This window comes from Guillardia theta (assembly GCF_000315625.1).
Source record: "Guillardia theta CCMP2712 unplaced genomic scaffold GUITHscaffold_46, whole genome shotgun sequence".
NCBI classification, from domain to species: domain Eukaryota; class Cryptophyceae; order Pyrenomonadales; family Geminigeraceae; genus Guillardia; species Guillardia theta.
Window position 1 is genome coordinate 563,854 of NW_005434628.1, and position 19,531 is coordinate 583,384.

Genomic DNA, 19,531 nt, shown 5'->3' on the forward strand with positions numbered 1-19,531 from the left:
CGCACATCATGCCCGAGTATCCTCCGTAGCACTCGCACCGACCTTGCACGCATCGCCTCCCGTCTCCCAGGCAGTCCATGTCGGACCGACATGTTCCGTTGTGATCTGCCGTACTGTTGGCTATGATGTCCGAGCAGTTGGGTCCTGTGTATCCCCTGAAGCACCTGGACCGACCCCGTCAGTAAGGTACAGGAGCGGCAAGCGGGAGGAAAGAAGACCCCACAGTAAGCAGAACACAGCAGGACCAAGGCTCGCGCCCTCTCTACCCCCCTTCTTCTCTCGCTCTGCTCTCCGAGCCTCCTCTGATCCCCTTGGTCCTGCACCTTCCTGCACCTTCCTGCACCTTCCTGCACCTCCGCTCTCCTTCGGCCTACTGACCTGCATGAGCTGTCCTTCCCGCGACACCGTCCGTGTCCGCTGCAGTTAACTTTGGCTATGCACCTTCCTTCACACTCGCCGCCGTATCGGTTTCTTGTGCAAGCCTCGCACATCATGCCCGAGTATCCTCCGTAGCATTGGCATGTTCCTGAATGACACATTGTTCTGTTTGTATGGATGCAATCTAGATTGGATGCACAAGTGTTTTGTGCTGATCGCAATGTCAATTTTTGCTTTGTTCTTTGCGGAAGATGTTTGTATTTCATTTCAAGACTGGGCGTCAATTTTTCAATCAGATATTTCATCTTCAAGGTTTCTTTTTCCTGTCTCTGATTGTTATCTTCGATTTGGATACAAACTTGCAGTATGCTCAGGATTATGATTCCCTTCAGCTTCATGTTCATTCTCTATCCGCGCATGTGGATGCCTCGTGTTTGACCACAAGAAGGATCGGCTGGCTCAATTTTAGGTTGAGGGATGTACGTTGTTGAATTTGCTCTCGGGCCTTGCAATATTTGCTATACCAAGACTACATGGATCAATTGCCCTTTGAGCTTTCTTTACAAGGTTGCTTTAGCATTATAGCTAGCTCGCCAACCACGGATAGAATATCAGGATCATACAGTCAAAGGGTCCTGCTGGAGATGGGGGTGGACAGATCTACACAAGGGCCTACTGATCCAACACTTGTTCAACAGGAGCCGGGTACTCTTTCGGAAATCGAAGGGTAGGGGTCCCTCCCCAGGTCTCTTTGAAGCGTTCGGAGAGTACAGGGGTACAGGTAATGCAAAACGAAAATAGACTCTTTGAGGAAATCTTTTTTTGACCACAAAGCAGAACGACGCATGTTTACACAAGCCAACATTCCGGTGCACGGACCTAGCGGAGCCCAGCTGCTATATAAATATTTAGAAACTAAAATCATTTTTTGCTTGCCTTTCTGAGTCGAGTTGATTGTGCCCATACGAAATTAGGGAAGATACACTGCAATCAGACACACTTGCACATATTGCCTCAAGACCACTCCAGATGCGATTTCAAGTTCCCTTAAAGTATTAAAGGGAGCTAGATGGCCTCCCTGAGCCACACACAACCTATCGGATATTCGTTAGATACTTTTGTTGGCCGACTATTGTTTGCTCCGGTTTGCCTTTTTAATTTCAGTCATTAAAAGAAAACAGTTGCAGATCTTTGTTTGCTCCCCATGGAACAAAGGTTTCTTTACCCTCATGATAGATGAAGCAGAAGTAAGCATCATCATGAACCGACGAAGCAGCAGCGCAGCTATGGTCGTTTACGCAAACCCATGATTCGAAATCTTCGTCCATCATTTGACCCAGTCCACCTGTCACGAATTCCTGATTCATCTCGCCTTCAATAATCTCGGACCAAGAATACGGCATCGTACAGTTTGAATATTCCTCCCAGAAGTTGCCAGTCCAATTCGAATTGACTGATCGTAAATCTGGTTCCACAGGTGTGTTGGGCACACATGTGATGTTATTCGAGGAGAGCAGGGCCTTGTGATACCCCTGTTTGCATTCCCAGTCACAGCCAAAAGTGTAGCTAGAAAAACTGGGGATACTGATACTGCAATCCACACATTGACTCGAAGTCGTTACAGATCCAGTGAAGGTACAAACGAAAGGGAGTAGAAACCAAGATGGATTGTCATTTATCCAGTAGTGTGTTTTGTTTCGAGGAAGCCTGACAAAGGAGTTAGGGCCCCATACAGAGCCAACCAGCGCAAGATAGTCCTCAGAACCCGCATCTGATGGATGGAAACGTATCGCCGACGCATTAAAGGGAGATCCATCTGTCCACTTAAAGTCCCCTTCGAGCAATCTATCTGTCCCTCCAATCCACACAAACACGCAGGAATAAATCACAGTGCAATCAGACACTTGCACATATTGCCTCAAGACCACGTCGGATGCGATTTCAAGTTCCCTAAAAGTACTTAAGGAAGCTAGATGGCCACCCTGAGCCACACAGCTTGACTCTGCATTTGACCAAGTTTTCAGGGTGTTATAAAGTTTAAAGCATTTAAATTCCTGTTTGCTTGCATCCTTGACGACACAGTCATGAATTCCAAATTGTAGAGCTTTGCCTAAGCTCATAGTCACATCAATTGTTGTTCCAGGAGGACATATAGTATTGTTTGAGCCTTCAGTGATGATACTCGACAGAGCGCTCAAAATGTGATTGGAGATTACAAGAAGTGCGAGTATCATCTGCCAGGACGGCCAAGTTTTGCTACAGCGCTTCTAGGATTGAGATGCCCAAGGTGGATGACCAGGTAGAAGACCAGGTTGCCTCCTTCCTTGTTGGCCCCGCCGTTGTCATTACTACTGTTCAGCATTATGTGTTGTAAAGACGCTAAAACTATTTAGTTCTGTTGGTCATCAATAGGTCCGCCAATGCATTCTATTCGTGGTTGGCCGCGGTCGGAGCTCCGGCATGGGCGCCGTGACACGCGATCATTAGGCAACTCACAGTAAAGGTCCAGTACTTTTTTAGAGTTGTTTTAGAGTAGTAATAATCAACGACTGTCTCAGTTAAGTGAAAAATCAGTACGAGGACACTCTCAGTGTGTGTATACAGCCGTTAACTAACGTACCGTCACGGGCCCCGCGGCCGGGACTGAGTATGAGTCAAGTTAGTTGGACTCACCGTGGCATCACCCTGACCGTCACCGGCGTGGCACTGCGGCACGCCGTCGGACAGTCGAATCACATTATCGGATGCCTACAGTATCATGTCACTTGAGTTAGTGTAGCTCCAGGCCTCCCTCAGTGTCCTGCGCTGCCATCACAGAGTCGCGGGGCGGTGCATTCCGGTATCATGGTATCACGTTTTTGGCATTCCGAGGCTTCGGCCACAGCCCGCGGCCGGGCGCTGGCCGACCGTACATCGCCGCTCAGCCGACATCCCGCCGGCGGCGCGGCGCGCGGCCGGCCGCCGGCCCGGACCGGAAGTTCATTGAAACCGTACCGTTGAACTTCAAGCGAGTCAACGGACAATTCCCGGCCGCCGGGCGGGAATCGGATCTCTTCCTTTACTCAAATCTCATTGAATTGGGCCTGCGCGCACCGTCACTGTTAATTGAACTTGGAAGGTTCGCCGGGCCCGAACGCCGTCGGAAGGCCGCGGCGGCTGAGAGTCCGAGCGGAGTCACACACCCGGAGATGCCAAGTTCGGTATCGGGGATGGGTATGATACTTGTTACGGTTATGGAGTGGTAGCCAGCTTGGGGTAGCTGTCGCCATGTCCTCTTGAAGCTCTCCCACCCAGCTTCCCTGGGGAGGTGAAGGAGCCTGGCAAAGGGTTTTCTTCTGCTAGCATCTTGTCCTCTATGGCATGTAGAGTTGATATTGTCCCCGGTTTTGTCTTGTTGTCGATCATTTCCCAGCTAATTGTTGTCTTCATTCTCTCTGCTATCCATAGTGCAATTCTTTCGGGGCCCCTGACCTCGTCATTTTGCTTTGTAGTTGAGCTATCGTTTGGCACCCCCACTGGGTACACCAAGCCTTTCACTAAGTAATACCCTAAACCCGTAAACGGAGAGAGAGAGAGAAGAGAAGACAGGACCCCATGCTTTATATACAGCCTGATAACCAGGGGTAGTATTGCCCCCCGGGCCCCCCGAGGATGCTTCCTCTGGTCCGATTCCATCAAATATTCAGTGACGGGCCGGCGTAATGGAGTACCGTACCGTTGCTCCAAAACAGTTACAATTTATCACTGAGTCTCGGCTCGGCAAGTCTGGGCTCTAATACGATCATTTGGCGGGCCCGGCGTGCTGAGCACACAGTAAAGTGCTATTGGCACGGTGACCTGGTCAGGGTCGAGGCCCAGTACTGTCATATAAAAGTTAAGTGTCTGACAGATGCCGGACACGAGCATAAGGTCTTGTCCGGCAGGGAGGGCAAAGTTGAGTAAATATTTTGTCCTGCATCTTCAATGAATGCCAAATAATACCTTTGGAAAGCAGGGCATGATTTTACTAGGGTACTTGAAGTATTTAGTAGGGGTAGCATAAAAATTATGCTACTTATAACAATTCTTATATAACAGATGCCGGACAAACCAATTAGTGCATTAGTTTTACTCAACTTTGGAACCTCTAATTGCTCCTACCCCCTTGCCCTGCACTGTCCGATCTTATAGAAATGTGTGGCCCCACCACCCCACCCCCTTCCACAAACAGCTTCGCGCCATTCATGGCTTCTTCACACACATGCTTGTTTGGCAATCAATGCAAGGTACATGATGAAAGCATTCGATTGTATCAATGCTGAAGATGCAAGCCTGATGTGCCATCATCTTTGCGTGAATGAATATGTTGATTCGGAAGGATACACCAGCTGTGAGTGTGAGCAACGTGGGAAAACAGCCATTCCATCAATTCCTCAAGATGCACTTGCTTGCAAGAAGTCATGTAGAAGGATCTAATCATGGCACAGAGTGGATGATGATGATGATGATGTGATTTTGATGATGCTGAGGAGGTGGTGGTGGTGGAGCACGAGCTGGAGCACATGCAACAGGACGAGGACGAGGAGAGGACGAGGACCGTACGGAGAAGAAGGGTGCCTTTGGGGAATGGAATCTGTAAGAGATTGGATGGGAAAGAGATTGGATCTGTAAGAGATTGGTCAACCCGAAGACCTCCTCTTGGAATTCTGTAAGCCAACTGATTACTTGTGTGAGAAGAGAGCATGTTGCTTGTCAGCTTCGGAGTTGAGCACGAAATCGCAGTCCAACCCCTGAGAAGATCAAGAGTTGCTGGCAAGACGGGGGTTGGTTTCTTTGTACATGAGGAAATGCTCGCACCAGCAAATGTCTTCGTTGCTGATAATGAAGCAAAAAGCTACTTGAAGTTTCAGTCAAACATGTCTCTAAGGTCTGGCGTCAGGCATGTTTACAGAAGGAACAACCACTCAAAGACTTTCGGTGGAAGATTGATACAACCATATATTGGAGTCCTACAAAGGTCTTCATAGATGAGGCGGCAGATGGTGTCACGAAACTCAGCTCGGGAAAGGATGCAAATCCGTTGACGGAAGAGAATTACATATGCATCTGCATAGGCATAAGAAGATAGGATCGTGGGCAGCCTGACATATGTCACATTGAGTTGGGATGTCATCTGTAGATCCGTGAATACGGTTCAGATCCTGCTGCATGCAACACATCTGATGGCAAGATGATCATATGTTCGTTGGTGTTCCGAGCCTGGAGGATTTGAAACGCAACATTGCAGAAAACAACGATTCAGTCGCAGGCATGCTGAAGGAGATCCCGGAGATAGGGCAACATGCGACAGAACACCAGGAACAGGAAGAGGAACCTGACCTCGGAGACGTAAAAGCTGGCGCACTGCTGAATCGGAGCACTGTACAGTGTGTCAATGGCGATCGAGCTGGCGTTCGTCACACTGTGACTCAGACTGATCAAGCTGATCTGAAAACGATTCGAATTTCTGGTGAAGCGAAATGTTTCAACAGTGCATGGAATCTGTATCACTCTGGCAAACATGCCAAAGGGATACCTCCTTCGGAGAAACTGCAACGAGCAAATTTTAACAGAGCATGAAGCAAATGGTTTGCAGGCATAGCTTATCTCATGAAGTGCTTTGACCAATTCATCCGGCGAAGTGTAATGGAACTGAATTCCTTCTTTTTTATAGTCGGTGAGAATCTTTGATGTTTTTAAGGCCGAGATGAAACATTCAAGAAATATCCAAAGGATTTCATCTCGTGGCTCAATCAGAGAGAAGGGGCAGAGAGCTCAAGTGATAGGAGTGGGCAGTTTGCACAGGCAACGTACTTCAAGAAAATGCGAAAGAAAGAAGCAACGCGACTAGATGAGATCAGGTGGTCGTTCGAAATGCGAATGATAACGAGACTGATGGCTTAGATTTTGCCTGTAATTGGATGGTTTAAGGTTTGCAAAACATATAATTCATTGTCAAGTGACAGTGAGTGATATCATAAGTTGTAATAAACACAAGTTGCTCTGGTAAATCTTGTGAAACCTCGTTAGACGTTGCTCAGTTCTGGGTCAAGCAGCGAGATGGAGCTCAGAAATTTGGCTAAGTGTTTTTGAGTCTTGGACCTCTGAGGCGGGTGTGTAAGTGTTTGAGGGTAGGGAGGGTGGGTGGGTGAGGTCCTAAACTGGTCTTTGGGTGGGGTAGGGGTCATATTCGGAAGAAGTTTATGTGAATGAGCACTAAACCTCTCAAAAAACTACAAAAGTGTATATATTTGTCCGGACTATATCTTACACCTCTAAGTTAAAAAGAAAGCGGCTAATGCACATGAGATGAGCCAGGGATATTGAAGTCCTTCAGTACGCGCTGAAAGAGTGTAGGTAGACATGCAGAGAAACATGTTCTTCGTGATGTATCTCATACTAAGCATCATCCCTCTGCATGGTGAATCAACACAGTGTTCTCCATTCATCTTGCCAATGCCGAAGAGAATCGTTGCTGTCGGAGATTTGCATGGAGACATTCATGCGACAAGGCAGGCCTTGCGACTAGCTGGGGTTTTGCATATGAAGCGAGATGAATGGATCGGAGGAGATACATTCCTGGTGCAGGTAGAGTATGTGTTTCCTTGAGAATGATTGACGTGACAAGTATAAACAGGTTGGAGATCAAGTTGATAGGGGGGATGATGAAATTCAGGTGATGTCGCTTTTGCATCGCTTGGGCAAGCAAGCGCGAGCCGAAGGAGGGAGGGTTGAGGTTCTTGTCGGGAACCATGAGCTAATGAGCGCACAAGGAAACTTCAGATACGCCACCAAGGGAGCTATGAGGAACTTTCAAAGGTGGTCGAGTATATGTCGTATCAAACGATTGATGCCACCTTTCTTGTCACGTCATTTTGGTTGTGATATCTACCATGGCATGGAGGATTGTGGAGATGATAGTATATGCACTCGGAGGCTAGACAAACTTGAATCTGACGCTCGTGCAAGATATCTTTCCTTGAGATCTGGAGGGACGTTTGCATCAAAGTTTCTCGCCGAAGAGCGAAAGGCAATCCTGATTGTTGGTGACACGGTGTTTGTGCATGCTGGTCTCCTTCACAAACACTTTAAAGGAGAGATATCATCGACGGAAGCAATCAATGTATTGAATCAAGAGGTGGCTGCCTTCTTGAAAGGCGAAAGGCGAGCTCCTCCTTCAAAAACATGGGGGAATGATGGAATATTGTGGACTCGACGATTCTCAAAGATCGATTTGTGTACGGACACTTGCAAACAACTTAAGAAAACCCTAAATCGACTTCCAGGAAACGTGAGGAGAATGGTGGTGAGTGTTCTTTCCTTGTGAAATTTCCTTCAATGCCGGTTTCTGTCAGGTCGGACACAGCGTACAGCGAGATGGTATCAGTCCTGCTTGTGATGCATCGGTTTGGCGGATTGACGTTGGTATGAGCAAGGGCGTTCTAGCAACTTCTCCGCAGGTATCTCAGATTTTGGTTGAAAATCTCTCTCATGCTGATCCACAGGTGCTTGAAATCAAGCAAGATGGCAGCGTGAACATCCTTGGAAAATCGATTGAGACTTGAGAATCATCCGATGGATATGGTTTTGCTAGAATCAAATTTGAATCATGAATAGTTTGTGGATGATTGTTTTTGAGTAATTTGACATGTGAAAGTCTCTGCAACTACTGCATGGGTAATGTTGATTTCCTGATTCTACGCAAGCCGAGGAGCTATTTGATGTTGCAATCGATGCTGTATGACAATTTTCAGATTGTTTGACGAATTCAAAGAATCCAAACTTGAATAGTCGAGTTGGCACACAGTTACGTTTCAGTGCATTTCCTGATGTGTTCAAGGATATCTTCTGGCATTTTCATGAGAGAACTGAGTGATGCATTCAGTTTGGAATGAGTGATCGTCAGGAGGGGGTAGATCAATATGATTTCTAATTGCATAGAAATCTCTACATTGCAGTATGATAACCATTTAGGGGTTGTTCATAGTGCCACTCCAATTACCAGCCTCGGAGATCACAGCAGGGGCAGCGTTGCATGCAACATCCCCAGCAACGCAGGAGTAAGCCTCGATCTCAGAGTGGGTGTAGGTAGACATCTCCACGGGACCACTCCAGTACTTGGAGACGGTAGGGGTCACGTCTGAGGTGAAAGATTACATGGTTTCACTTTGCAGCCAACTTTCGCAGTTTTACCATTGAAGAGGGAAACGTAGCAGCGAATGTCCTGAAACATTCTGAAAAGAACAGTCATTCTTGCAAGATATCAAGGTAGGGTGACAAGACAAATGGATGAAATGAAACATGTGATATTTGATGAGTTGATTGAAATTCAAAAACATTGTGCTTACGTTTCCAAACAAAAAATGATGAGTGTGCTTGTACAACAGTTTTGTTCAACAATGATATTGTATTGGAATGCTGCCCTCACTCTTTCACCTTTGACACGGTTGTCCGTCTGATCTCGCTCTTATTTGTCTACCTCTACAAGCTGTTTGTGATAAACTTATAGCTCAGGACTGTAGAAGGGTTTAGGGTTTGCCCGTGTATTTCAGGCACTATGGCTCCGCGCCAGGTGTAGGGGAAGCCGCCAGGGCGCGGAGGAAGCTGCAAGCAAAGGTTTGGTATAGTTCAAACAGCCTTCTAAGTTTGGTTTTTCAGTTTGATGAAAGTGTTCGCAACCTGCTGTATCGGAGATCATGCCAATACACGCAGGGGAGCTTGTAGATGCCTCGACGGTCCTCGTAGCTGATCTGGTCGAGGATGCACCCCAACGGCTATCGCAAAAGCCATACGCTCGACATGTCAGCAGGCACGACGTGTTACACTCTCTGGATGCGATGGAGTGACGCATCCAGATAGTGGTTTATGCAGCAGATGAAGGAAGCCAAGAAGCAGAAGGTCGAGACATACACTGCCACAGCAGGCAACGAGGTGACTTCCTTCATCTCCATGACTCTCCTGGGTATCTCCTCGGTGTATGTCAACCACGAAGAGAAGCTGAAGAAGAAGTTCCGAAGAGATCGGACTGATCGTAGACTCAGTGCAAGAGAGTAAAGCGATCATGTGGAAGGCTCCGTATCACGGCATAGATCCGAGATAGCGAGTGCTGATGAGATCCCGGTGACTGTTTCCTTCCTCCGCAATGCACAAGCGGAGAAGCTCTGGCAGGGAAGAGAGGACTTCAAGATCGACGGTCGCAAGTTCACCGTACGGTCCGCCGTGCCGTGACTCCGATCACTCGATGATGTCATCAATTCGAGCCTGCCGAGCTCGGAGCCAAGAGAGTGCAGTATGTCAAAGTGTAACTTGCAGACATCATATTTGAAGGCAATGCCTTCAGCCTGGCAGTCATCAGGGTTGTCACACATCCTTTTCTTCTTCGTGTGTGGAGAGAGCGACACAGAGAGCGACACTGGAAATCACACACACAGGCGGACTCCGAGTCAGCCGCTGAGCGGCCCGGAGTCACTCAGAGTCACACTGCCAGGCTGACTCACGTTGGCAGGCCTAAAAGTTCCGAGGGTATCCGTTACAACAATTTATTGTAACGGCGGTCCGATGGTCTCGCCGAGGAACGTGCCCTACCCCACCCGGGTCGAACCCATCACATTGATTATTCAGTGGGTGGGTGGGGGTGAGAGGAAAAGGTTTTATGGAATCTGTCTAGTGGGTAGGGTGATCATCACACCGGTCAATTACAGTCAACTAAAAGGTCTGGCACAAGGGTGGGTGTTTTGAGTTGGGATCCTTGAAACCGTGCAAAGTCGTATGAGAGGGTAGGGTCGTCGAGGAAGAACGAGCCATGGCGGTGATCAAATCAACAGGAGTCGACGTGCGAAACCTGATGTACAGGATGGTATTCCGACGAACATCCACGACCCTCATCTTCGTGATGGGTGAGTATACCGACCCATGCTTTTGTTGTATGCCGCTTTGTCCATCTCAATCGCGTGAACTTGTTCATTTTCCTAACGCCTCTGCTTGCTTCCACGCATGCAGCCACACCTGCATGTAACCAATCCCCTTAGTTTTCTTAAAATGCTTTCGAACTCTTTTGAGATTTTGTTACACGATTCATCTCTACCCTGATCGTCTTCCTTTCCAAGCGTCCCCCCCTCTCTCCCTCGCTCTTTTTGTCTTAGTATTCATGAATTTGGAAAATTGAGACTGAATGATCAATCAATTGTGCTGTATTATTCATCATTACGTTTTGCTTGCAATTGCAACTTTCAACAAAATCAAGAAAAGCTCTTGTGATGACGTGCATGAAAAAGCTCCGATTGGGCATAGGACATCGTGTAGCACATGGTCTTGAAGATTGATTTAATGTAGATTGTTGTTTTATCAGTGCACCAGATGCTTGCACTGGCTTTACGTTTGGGCAACCCGTATTGATATTTCACAGGTGGAGCAATCGCAGGAGAATGGGCATTGAATAAGGTATTTGATGATCTCTGGGAGAGAGCCAACAAGGGGGTGAGACGCTCCAAAGCATTTGTGATGATACCTTATCAATTCATTCTCAGAAATTGGCGCATCATCAACCGTGGTTTCAAGCCAAGTAGTCTTTTCAATCTTATGGCTTAGCGGTATGCACTTCACTTCTCGCAATAAACGACGATTTGTCTGGGAGTTTCTTTGCTTCTGATTTTTCCCAAACTAAGTCTTCCCATATTTTGCCATGTTTAATATGTTGTTGTGACGTGAAGCCACCATTATTCCATCCAAAAAAAATTGGTTTAAAGTCAATAGTTAAAGTATAGTAAGGTTTATGCTAGTAACAGGAGCTCGTACAAGCTTACAATCCTTCGTCCATGTCATGCACAGAGCTGGGTGTCTGAAAGCTCGCAAATTAGCAGCTCTCAACAGCATACAGTCACCACACCTGCTTGGAAGATTCTGAGGATTGAGCGCGGCTGAAATCGAAGAGAGAAGCAGGAAGGAATCGCTGAAATACACCGAGGACAAGCGAAACGGAACCTGAAAGCTATCTCAACACAACCAACGACAGATAGCCACTCCGCATCTACCAATGGCAAGGCACAGAACCCAATCATATACGTCAATTGGAACTGTTCGGAAAACTTGTCCTCCATAGTTGACAGACAAGACCTACAAACCGCCATGCCTATGATATTGAGAAGCTCGGTTGCAATTGTGTTACCTGGACAATGGCGCAGAAAGTCCAGATTCCAACAAAAATAGGATTCTTCAGAACTCCATCAATCATATTGAGCTCGTTGTAAATCCGGCGGCAGTTAATTTCGTTAAAAAGCTGTAGAGATTGAGGCTACATTTTCTTCAATTCAAAGCATCACCTGCATCCAAACAAACGAGTTGTAGATCACAGTATCTCTGTAATTTCCGTTCGTGTTCTTTCCTTGTCCATTGGGCTACATCTTGATTTCACAAACAAGAAGGACAAACAGAACCATTCATACCAACAGCGGAACACATCCAGGCACCTTGGAATCTGAATGCTCGGAAAAATTAGTACATTTGAGGATAACAAACAGAATCACCGTTGGTGCAATCTACCAAGAAAGAAGCTCCAGCCCAAAGCAATGAAAGCTGAATGACCAGTTGAAAGATGGACTGAATGTTCTCAGTAAGAGGATCTCTTGATATGTCACGGTGTTTGGCAACCTGAACTGTGATATTTCGCCACATGTACGAGTTGAGCAGTTTGTCGTTCCTTCCATATGGCTTTCCTGTTGAAGACGTCTGAGAACGATGAATGCATTACAGATGTAATTACTGTCAAGTAGATCTGGGGTTGGTTCTTCTGTTGCCAATGCTAGTGCTCCGAATGTGTCCATGATCAAATTCACCCACAAGAGCTATTGACTGAGTCAGAACACTCGTTGCAGCACAATCATATTGTCATGAACCTGAACTGGCTTCAAAGGAGTGCCAAAACCAGTCACAGCGCCGACCATACAGATTCCAAGGGCGACGACATTCACCTTGTCACCTTGTCAACATTAAATGCTTTTCATGAGAAACGTACCGTCAGCTGAAATTGCAAAAATCGTCTAATATTATCATAGACTGAGCGTCCCCACATAACCGACTAAATGAACAAATAGCATTACATGAATAGAAGTAGAAATGATCGTGCACTACCTTCTCGATGGATGAGAAATTGTCGTCCATGATTACTATATCGGAAGCCTGATGGACAAAGCTTGAGTTCACGACTTTGAGCTTCAACACGACCTCTTGCGCAACAGCCGTTCCCGAGATTCCCATGGACAGGCCGACATCCGCTTCCTTGAGAGCTAACGAATTCTTAAGTTCCAATTTGAAACTTTTTGCAAGTAAGTTGAACCTGGAGCATCATTGGTGCCATCTCCTGTGACAGCAACGACCTTTCGAATACATCTCTTACTGTCTAAATGTCGAGGAGAACATAACTTACCTCTCCCATCTCCTTCAACCTTTGCACAAGAGTGAATTTATCCTGAGGACTGCATCGCGCCAAAACCTTTCAATCAAGTAACCATCAGTGAACGACTGTAGAGCCAAGGAAGAACCTGAAGGGTTTGGATTTCGCCGTTGGGAAGTTCTTTCACTTGAAGAGCTTCTCGTTGTACCTGAGAAGGAAAACAAAGTGAATTCATTCGTGGGTAAATTCTGAATCAAAACCTCTGGAGAAAGCCTACGGAACATGGGCCCTTCCATGGCAGTCCCTTCCATCGTCAGGATTCCACATTCCTGAGGATAAAGAATGAGGATTATTGTACAAGCGTCAACACCTAGGACCTTGGCAATGTTCTTTGCAGTGAGCAAACTATCGCCAGTGCACATTCTCACGACGATACCTTGGAAAAAAGTCCTCTTCAGAAGAAATTTCGCAGGACATGGACAGTAGGCACCAGCTCGTCGACATTTCTTCACAGCATCCGTTACTTCCTTCCTAAGTGGATCTTTGATTCCGCAGATACATACGCAAACCAGCTCCTTTTCCAACGCGTCCGAACCCTCTGCATATCTAAAGCAGGTGTAAACCTTTACCGTACACTCTCAGAGAGAATTTACGTTGGTATCGCTTCATTTTCAGCAAGCTCTCTATATGCGCATGTTAAGGTTCTCAATCCCTGAATGCAATTGTAAGGTAGTCAAAGTCATGAAAAAATTACCTGTGAAGCCATCTTTGAAATATATTGCATTACTCGTCCCCGAAGCTCATCCGGAAATGGCTTTACAACTCCATCATGATCGACATACTTGTCACAAATTTGCAACATAACTTCTGATGCACCCTTCGTGAATAGCCTCTTTTTTTCACCATTCTGGACGATCGTGCTCATTCTTTTCTTCAAAGATGAAAACGGATAAGAACGAACAACAGGATACTTATCTCTGATTGAACGATAATCTAATCCAAGAGTGCGAAGGAAAAAAAGAAGTGCTCCTTCTGTTTTGTTGCCGATGATTGTCGGGTTACCACGTTTGCCATCAATTCCAATGTTTGCCTTCGAGTTACAGGCGATCGACTCAGCAATAATGCTGACTGCGTTGGTTGACAATGCCGGGCCAGGTCCAGCTGGATTGGGCAAGTCGCCTTCACTTGCCCATCCAGCGAAGTACCCATCGGTCACAGTCATTTGATTCTGTGTCAACGTCCCTGTCTTGTCCGAGCAGATATTGGTACAACCTCCCATTGTTTCGCAAGCGGCCATCACTCTCACCAGATTCTTGTCCCTTTGCATCTTCTTCACTGAGTACGCAAGTGCAATGGTAACTGCAAGTGGTAGCCCTTCAGGCACTGCGACCACTATGATGGTAACTGAATCGATGAAAAAGCTAACAAGATCTTTCAGTTTGACGAAATTCCAGTTTTGAAACGAAGTCATCCAGAAGCATCGATATTTCCCAACTACTGTATTGACACATTGAATTTTGTCATTGAGGCCGGGATAACCCAATTGGCAATTCTCTCGAGGAGAGGGATTTCCAGCATCATCGGGATAGAAGCAAGTCTCTCTTCCCAAATCGATAAACCATATGACCAACTGGGCAAGAAAACACAAAATTGCCACTAATGTGCCCATCTTACCAATATCCTCTGCCAGGACAGTCAATTTCTCTTGCAATGGTGTTTCATCCCGTTCAGTGGTGAGTTCTGAAAGGATTTTCCCCCATTCTGAACGATATCCCACTGCAACGACTAAGAACCAGCAATCGCCACTTGTAACAATGGTTCCGGAGAGAATGAATGGATGATCTTCGTTCTTCGCAACTTCATCTGATTCGCCAGTCATTGACGACTCATCAACCTTGCAATCATTTCCCTTCACAAACACGCCATCTGCTGGAACCTAGAGGCAATTCAGAAGAAAGCAGGGTATGAATATGATGTACTTTAGCTCCAGCTTCGAGGAAAACCAGATCGCCAACCATCAACTGCTCAGCCGACAGCCTGACCTGCAATTCACCTTCATTTTGCGAGATATCGTGTCTTGATCAACCTCAATTCCATTTCGCTTCACAGTAACATCACAGTCATCTTGCTGTGCTTGAAGGGCTCGAAATTGTTTTTCCTTGGCCATCTCGTTCCAAGCAGTGATGTTTCCTACAATCAAGCATGCGATGATAATGGCTGCTCCGTCAAGCCAACTTGAACAAGCTCTGTCTGAGAAATCTTCTCTGGAAAGATCCACAGGTCCACCCCAAATGGGTTTGCGCGGGCAGGATGCCCCAAGATCAGCAACGCACACGAGCACTCCCAAAGAGATGCTGGGCTTTCCAGTCAGGCAATCCAAAACGGAGTAGAAGTTCCTTACCTGACGGCTGCAGCAACCAGCAAGATGATGACAGTAGTATCCTGCATAGCTTCCAAGAAGAGGCCGATGTATCTACTCCCTTTGTTACCTCTTCGCCAAAAAAGTGCGATCTACACGATTTTGCTTACGTAGGTGGAGGAGGCCTTTCCACCTTGTTTGCACCATACCTGTTATACGAAAAATCCAAATAACCCATTCGTCAAAGAATTTCCAAGACTTTCTCACTTCAATTTGCGTTGTATGTCATCAGAGCCAGTGAGGCCTTGCTTGAGACTTGATCCCAGACCTCTATCACAGGAATGTATCAATGTGCAGCATGCGCTTCAATCAAAAGAAAACCTGGCGAGGGCCTTAACGCCACCCAGTTCGTCGATTCGAGCCTTGCAATCCAAACTTATGAGACTGAAAACATGTGCAAGACAAGGCCACCTTGTTTTTATCAGATACAAGCTCTTCCAGCATTTCACTGCTGAATAGCATGTTCCCAAGGACCTGGCACGAGTTTGTCAGTGCAAAATCATAGTGCTTCTGTCTCTCACATTGTCTTGGTGTCCCAGCTCATCCATGAACGCAATACCTGCTGCTGCGCTAATGCGTTTGAGGAAAGACGACCCACTGGAGGAGCCCTTGGAAGACTGTGTCTTGCGAAGAGGTATCAAAGGTTCGTCCATCTCGTGTGACCTTTGGCTCATCTTGAAGAGAATTCAACCTATGGAATACATCATTAGGTTCAATGTTAATGATCTTTGACTGAAGGTCTTTGAGTGGTCGTACAAGGGGCTGAATGCATGATTCTTCTTATGACAAGAGGAAGGGCAAGGAGATGGGAACGATATGAAAGTCATTTAGTTATAAAACGACTGGGGTAGTGAGACAATGATGAGAGGAAGGTATTGAAGAGAGGATGGGGATAGAAGATACGACTGCAGAGATCGCAAGTTAAAGGATGAAAGTAACGTCTGCAGAGATCGCAAGGGTAACAAACAACACCCACACTCAAAGCACTAAACCCTAGACAATCAAAGCACATGCAGGCAGAGCGCATGCACGCGAGAGCTCATCGCCGAGGAAGAGGCGCATGAACCGAGGAGGGACGTAATATTAGCCAAATGTGCGGCACTGGCGCGGGCCGGCCGGGCCGCGGCGGCGCGGGCGGACGTACCCGGCGTACGGTCACGTACGGTAGTACGCCGGTCTCTTTACTCAAAGTTAAGTTAAAAATCAGTACGAGGACAATCAGGAGAGTCGAGGAGGCTTGACCCTGACACTGTCGCACAGGCCAAACGGCGAGAAGAGAAAAGACAGCGAGAACCAAACCCAATCCCGAGAGAGAACAAGCAGAAGAAATCCTTGCGCAGTATCTGCAGGCGAGCGTCATCTCGGCAAAGCTCGGGCAGGAGCAGGCAGGAACGAACAGGGAAAAGGAAAAGGCCTCCAACAAGAGAAGGAGAGGAGAACGAGAGGACAGCGCACACGAGCTATCTCCACCCAAGAAAATAGCCAGACAAAACCAAGGGAGAGAGGAAACTATCTTTGACTCGGCAGCCGCACACAAAAGAAAACAAATCCTCAGACCCAACAATAGAATGGTTGGACTCTCAGCGTCGCTGGACTCGGCCGGGCTCCCTTCACACTCGTCTGCACCAAGGGAAGAGGACGATAGCAATCGAAGAGACGGCAACCAAAGAACCCATCTAGCAGAGATCAGATCACAGAATGCGAGACTGACATCAGTTCCTTCCGCAACTGGCCGATCCTATACGCACACCCTCAAGCTCTGGTGACAGACAAAGCCTCGGAGCCAGGGAGCCACACAGAGCGGTGGTCTGGATGGACAAAACGGCGTGATTCCGCGAGCAAATTCTGGACACAGTACAGGTCATTCTGCTAGGATAGAAGAAAGTTACCGGACGGATTTCAAGTAATCAACCGATTCCCAAAGGGCGCCCAGATAGCCTACGCAGCAAACTATTGGAGGACAGGGAATCGCGGCCTAACCCAGGTTTATGGTTTATGGTTTAGGGTTTAGGGTATAGGGTTTAGGCCGGTTTAGGGTTTAGGGTTTAGGGTTTAGGGTTTAGGGTTTAGCGCCGGTTATTTCAGGCACCATGGCTGCACGCGTGGTGTAGGGGAAGCTGCCAGGGCGCCAAGGAAGCTGCAAGCGAGAGGTTTGTATACTTCAAATAGCTTTCTAAGTATGGTTCTTCAGTATGATGAAAATGTTCGCAACCTGCTGTATCGGAGATCATGCCAATACACGCAGAGCGGACTTGTGGATGCCTCTGTCCTCGAAGCTGATCTCGTCGAGAGGGTGAAGAGCTTCGCGAAGCGTTATCCGAACAGCAGGACAGCCCAGGCTTGCAAGGCTGTGGAGGGATGCACCCCCGACGCTATCGCAGAAGCCATCCGCTCGACATGTCAGCAGGCACGACGTGAGCTTCTCCAAGAAGCGATGACTGGATGGAGTGACGCATCCAGAGAGTGGTTTATGCAGCAGATTGAAGAAGCCAAGAAGGAGAAGGTCGAGACATACACCGCCTCAGCAGGCAACGAGGTGACTTCCTTCATCTCCATGACTCTCCTGGGCATCTCCTCGGTGTATGTCAACCATGAAGAAAAGCTGAAGAAGAAATTCGAAGAGATCGGACTGATCGTAGACTCAGTGCAAGAGAGTAAAGCAATCATGTGGAAGGCTCCGTATAGACCCGAGATAGCGAGTGCTGAGGAGATCCCGGTGACTGTTTCCTTCCTCCGCAATGCACAAGCGGAGAAGCTCTGGCAGGGAAGAGAGGACTTCGCGATCGATGGTCGCAAGTTCACAGCTGTACATGTGAGCATCGTGCACGATCGATCTTTCAAGATTCGAGCCAAGAGAGGACCCTGGGGCAAAGGGGGCAGCTTGGCAGAGCTGACTCACCTGCTAACCTTGGGCGGCATGACAACGGCTGAGATAGCTGCCGTCTATCGCTATCAGCTGCTGCGCCAGTCCCTTGCAGCGGTCCAACTCCAGCCGCTGGCAGGCATGCTGGTCGCTGGGGCGCCAGGACAGCAAGTCCACAAAGGCTTAGGTCAGAAAGGCTTCATCGCTGTAGGGGCCAACGTCATCTGGAGACAGAGGGAGGTGGAGTGGATCGTCTCCTCGAGCTGCCCAGAGGCGAATGATACAGCATTTCGAGCTTTCCGAGAGAGCGAAGCGATGGAGGGAGTACACCTGACTCTGTTCAGCGAGGACCCGAAGATCAGAGAGGCGCTCGCAGTCGAGTTGACAGCTGATCGCTTTGTGTCCAGAAATAAGTTGAAGAAGGCATCAAGGATGCAGAAGAAGGCAGGCGGCAAGGACGGCAAGGAGATCAAGATCATCATCAAGTCGACGGCGGCATCTGGTCGCTTCACGAGGAAGGAGATGGAGGGGCTGTGCAACGGCGGCAACACGTCTATCGCAAGAGTCAAGAGAGTCTTCTTGGAGATCGCTAACAGGCTCGAGATCAACGTTGAAGGCATCGACATGGAGGAGGATTTGAACACCAAGTCCTGGAACGGGTCCAAGCTATGCATCCTCCTCGGCTCCACGGAGGATGCTCGACGCATGATGAAGGAGCTGCCCTTCTATCTCGAAGGCGCAGCAACCAAGCTCGAAGCAGTCGGCTTCGACAAGGAGCCTGACTCTGAGGCGGCTGGTCAGCGGGGCACCAGCGACGCAGCGCAGCGACCGGAGGAGAGCGAGGGAGAGTGGCTGGAGTTTACAGACCTGGAGAGGATCACAATGGAGGCAGCATCTCCGTCAAGCCAAGAGGACATGCAGCTCGTCAGCGAGCTGTCAGCAGTCATCGAAGATGCAGCTTCTTTGAACGAGGCAGGGACGAGCGAGCCGATCAAGCTGGTCCTGGACAAGGCCGTTGGCAACCTCCACGACACCTTCTACTCTCCGGGGAGCCTGGAGTTCATGTCGCTGGGAGAGTGGGCGAAGATGCCAGAGGAGCAGGGAGTTGGGCGCAACGCTCTCAAGGAGAAGCTGGGGAAGTGGCTGCAGAGCAAGCGCTGGACTCGCGTGCAAGGAGAGAGCAAGAAGGCAAGGAGAGGCAGCGCGTTCTCGCCACGGGCAACGGCAGCTGCTGAGCTTGAGCAGGAGGCGGAGAGCGACGACATAGAGCGTCGATCTCTTAGCTTCCTGTTTATAGCACTGAGTAAATTCGCAGAGATGCATGTGCTGGCCTGCTCGCTGAAGGTGGACAAGAAGGACCGACTGCGAGTGGAGATGAGGGAAGATGACGAAGAAGAGGAAGACATGGAGGAAGAGCAAGGCGAGGGCGAGGAAGAAGACGGGGCGAGCCCGTACCGAGCTGAGC

General features: G+C 48.1%; 6 protein-coding genes across 6 annotated transcripts; 3 read left to right on the forward strand and 3 right to left on the reverse strand.

The window, feature by feature from the left end:
* Positions 1–1,196: 1,196 nt before the first annotated feature.
* GUITHDRAFT_153288 (hypothetical protein) lies at positions 1,197–1,779 on the reverse strand (the record flags this gene model as incomplete). Its single annotated transcript, XM_005830439.1, has 1 exon — positions 1,197–1,779. A coding segment is annotated over exon 1 (203 nt), but the record flags the coding sequence as incomplete, so codon positions are not given.
* A 5,070-nt stretch (positions 1,780–6,849) lies between these two features.
* Positions 6,850–8,027, forward strand: GUITHDRAFT_95409 (hypothetical protein; the record flags this gene model as incomplete). The annotated part of the gene is made up of 4 exons (XM_005830440.1): positions 6,850–6,984; positions 7,034–7,702; positions 7,752–7,856; positions 7,902–8,027. 4 exons carry the CDS (start codon positions 6,853–6,855, stop codon positions 7,959–7,961), a joined length of 966 nt encoding a protein of 321 aa, XP_005830497.1. The 3' UTR covers positions 7,962–8,027.
* A 339-nt stretch (positions 8,028–8,366) lies between these two features.
* On the reverse strand, positions 8,367–8,647 carry GUITHDRAFT_110638 (hypothetical protein; the record flags this gene model as incomplete). The annotated part of the gene is made up of 2 exons (XM_005830441.1): positions 8,367–8,536; positions 8,590–8,647. 2 exons carry the CDS (start codon positions 8,645–8,647, stop codon positions 8,367–8,369), a joined length of 228 nt encoding a protein of 75 aa, XP_005830498.1.
* Positions 8,648–9,270: 623 nt separating this feature from the next.
* GUITHDRAFT_110639 (hypothetical protein) lies at positions 9,271–9,624 on the forward strand (the record flags this gene model as incomplete). Its single annotated transcript, XM_005830442.1, has 2 exons — positions 9,271–9,427; positions 9,467–9,624. The coding sequence occupies 2 exons, from the start codon at positions 9,271–9,273 to the stop codon at positions 9,622–9,624; spliced, it is 315 nt and encodes a 104-aa protein (XP_005830499.1).
* Positions 9,625–10,183: 559 nt separating this feature from the next.
* Positions 10,184–11,026, forward strand: GUITHDRAFT_153289 (hypothetical protein). The gene is made up of 3 exons (XM_005830443.1): positions 10,184–10,292; positions 10,802–10,872; positions 10,923–11,026. Exons 1-3 carry the CDS (start codon positions 10,199–10,201, stop codon positions 10,959–10,961), a joined length of 204 nt encoding a protein of 67 aa, XP_005830500.1. The 5' UTR covers positions 10,184–10,198; the 3' UTR covers positions 10,962–11,026.
* Positions 11,027–11,194: 168 nt separating this feature from the next.
* On the reverse strand, positions 11,195–15,877 carry GUITHDRAFT_110640 (hypothetical protein; the record flags this gene model as incomplete). Its single annotated transcript, XM_005830444.1, has 27 exons — positions 11,195–11,233; positions 11,282–11,376; positions 11,427–11,508; positions 11,561–11,671; positions 11,715–11,789; positions 11,838–11,869; positions 11,919–11,991; positions 12,043–12,107; positions 12,155–12,236; positions 12,288–12,370; positions 12,492–12,570; positions 12,616–12,677; positions 12,728–12,767; positions 12,818–12,883; positions 12,933–12,992; positions 13,045–13,113; positions 13,162–13,220; positions 13,275–13,390; positions 13,438–13,496; positions 13,539–14,720; positions 14,838–15,138; positions 15,186–15,257; positions 15,314–15,352; positions 15,411–15,473; positions 15,525–15,565; positions 15,615–15,677; positions 15,725–15,877. 27 exons carry the CDS (start codon positions 15,875–15,877, stop codon positions 11,195–11,197), a joined length of 3,261 nt encoding a protein of 1,086 aa, XP_005830501.1.
* Positions 15,878–19,531: the final 3,654 nt, after the last annotated feature.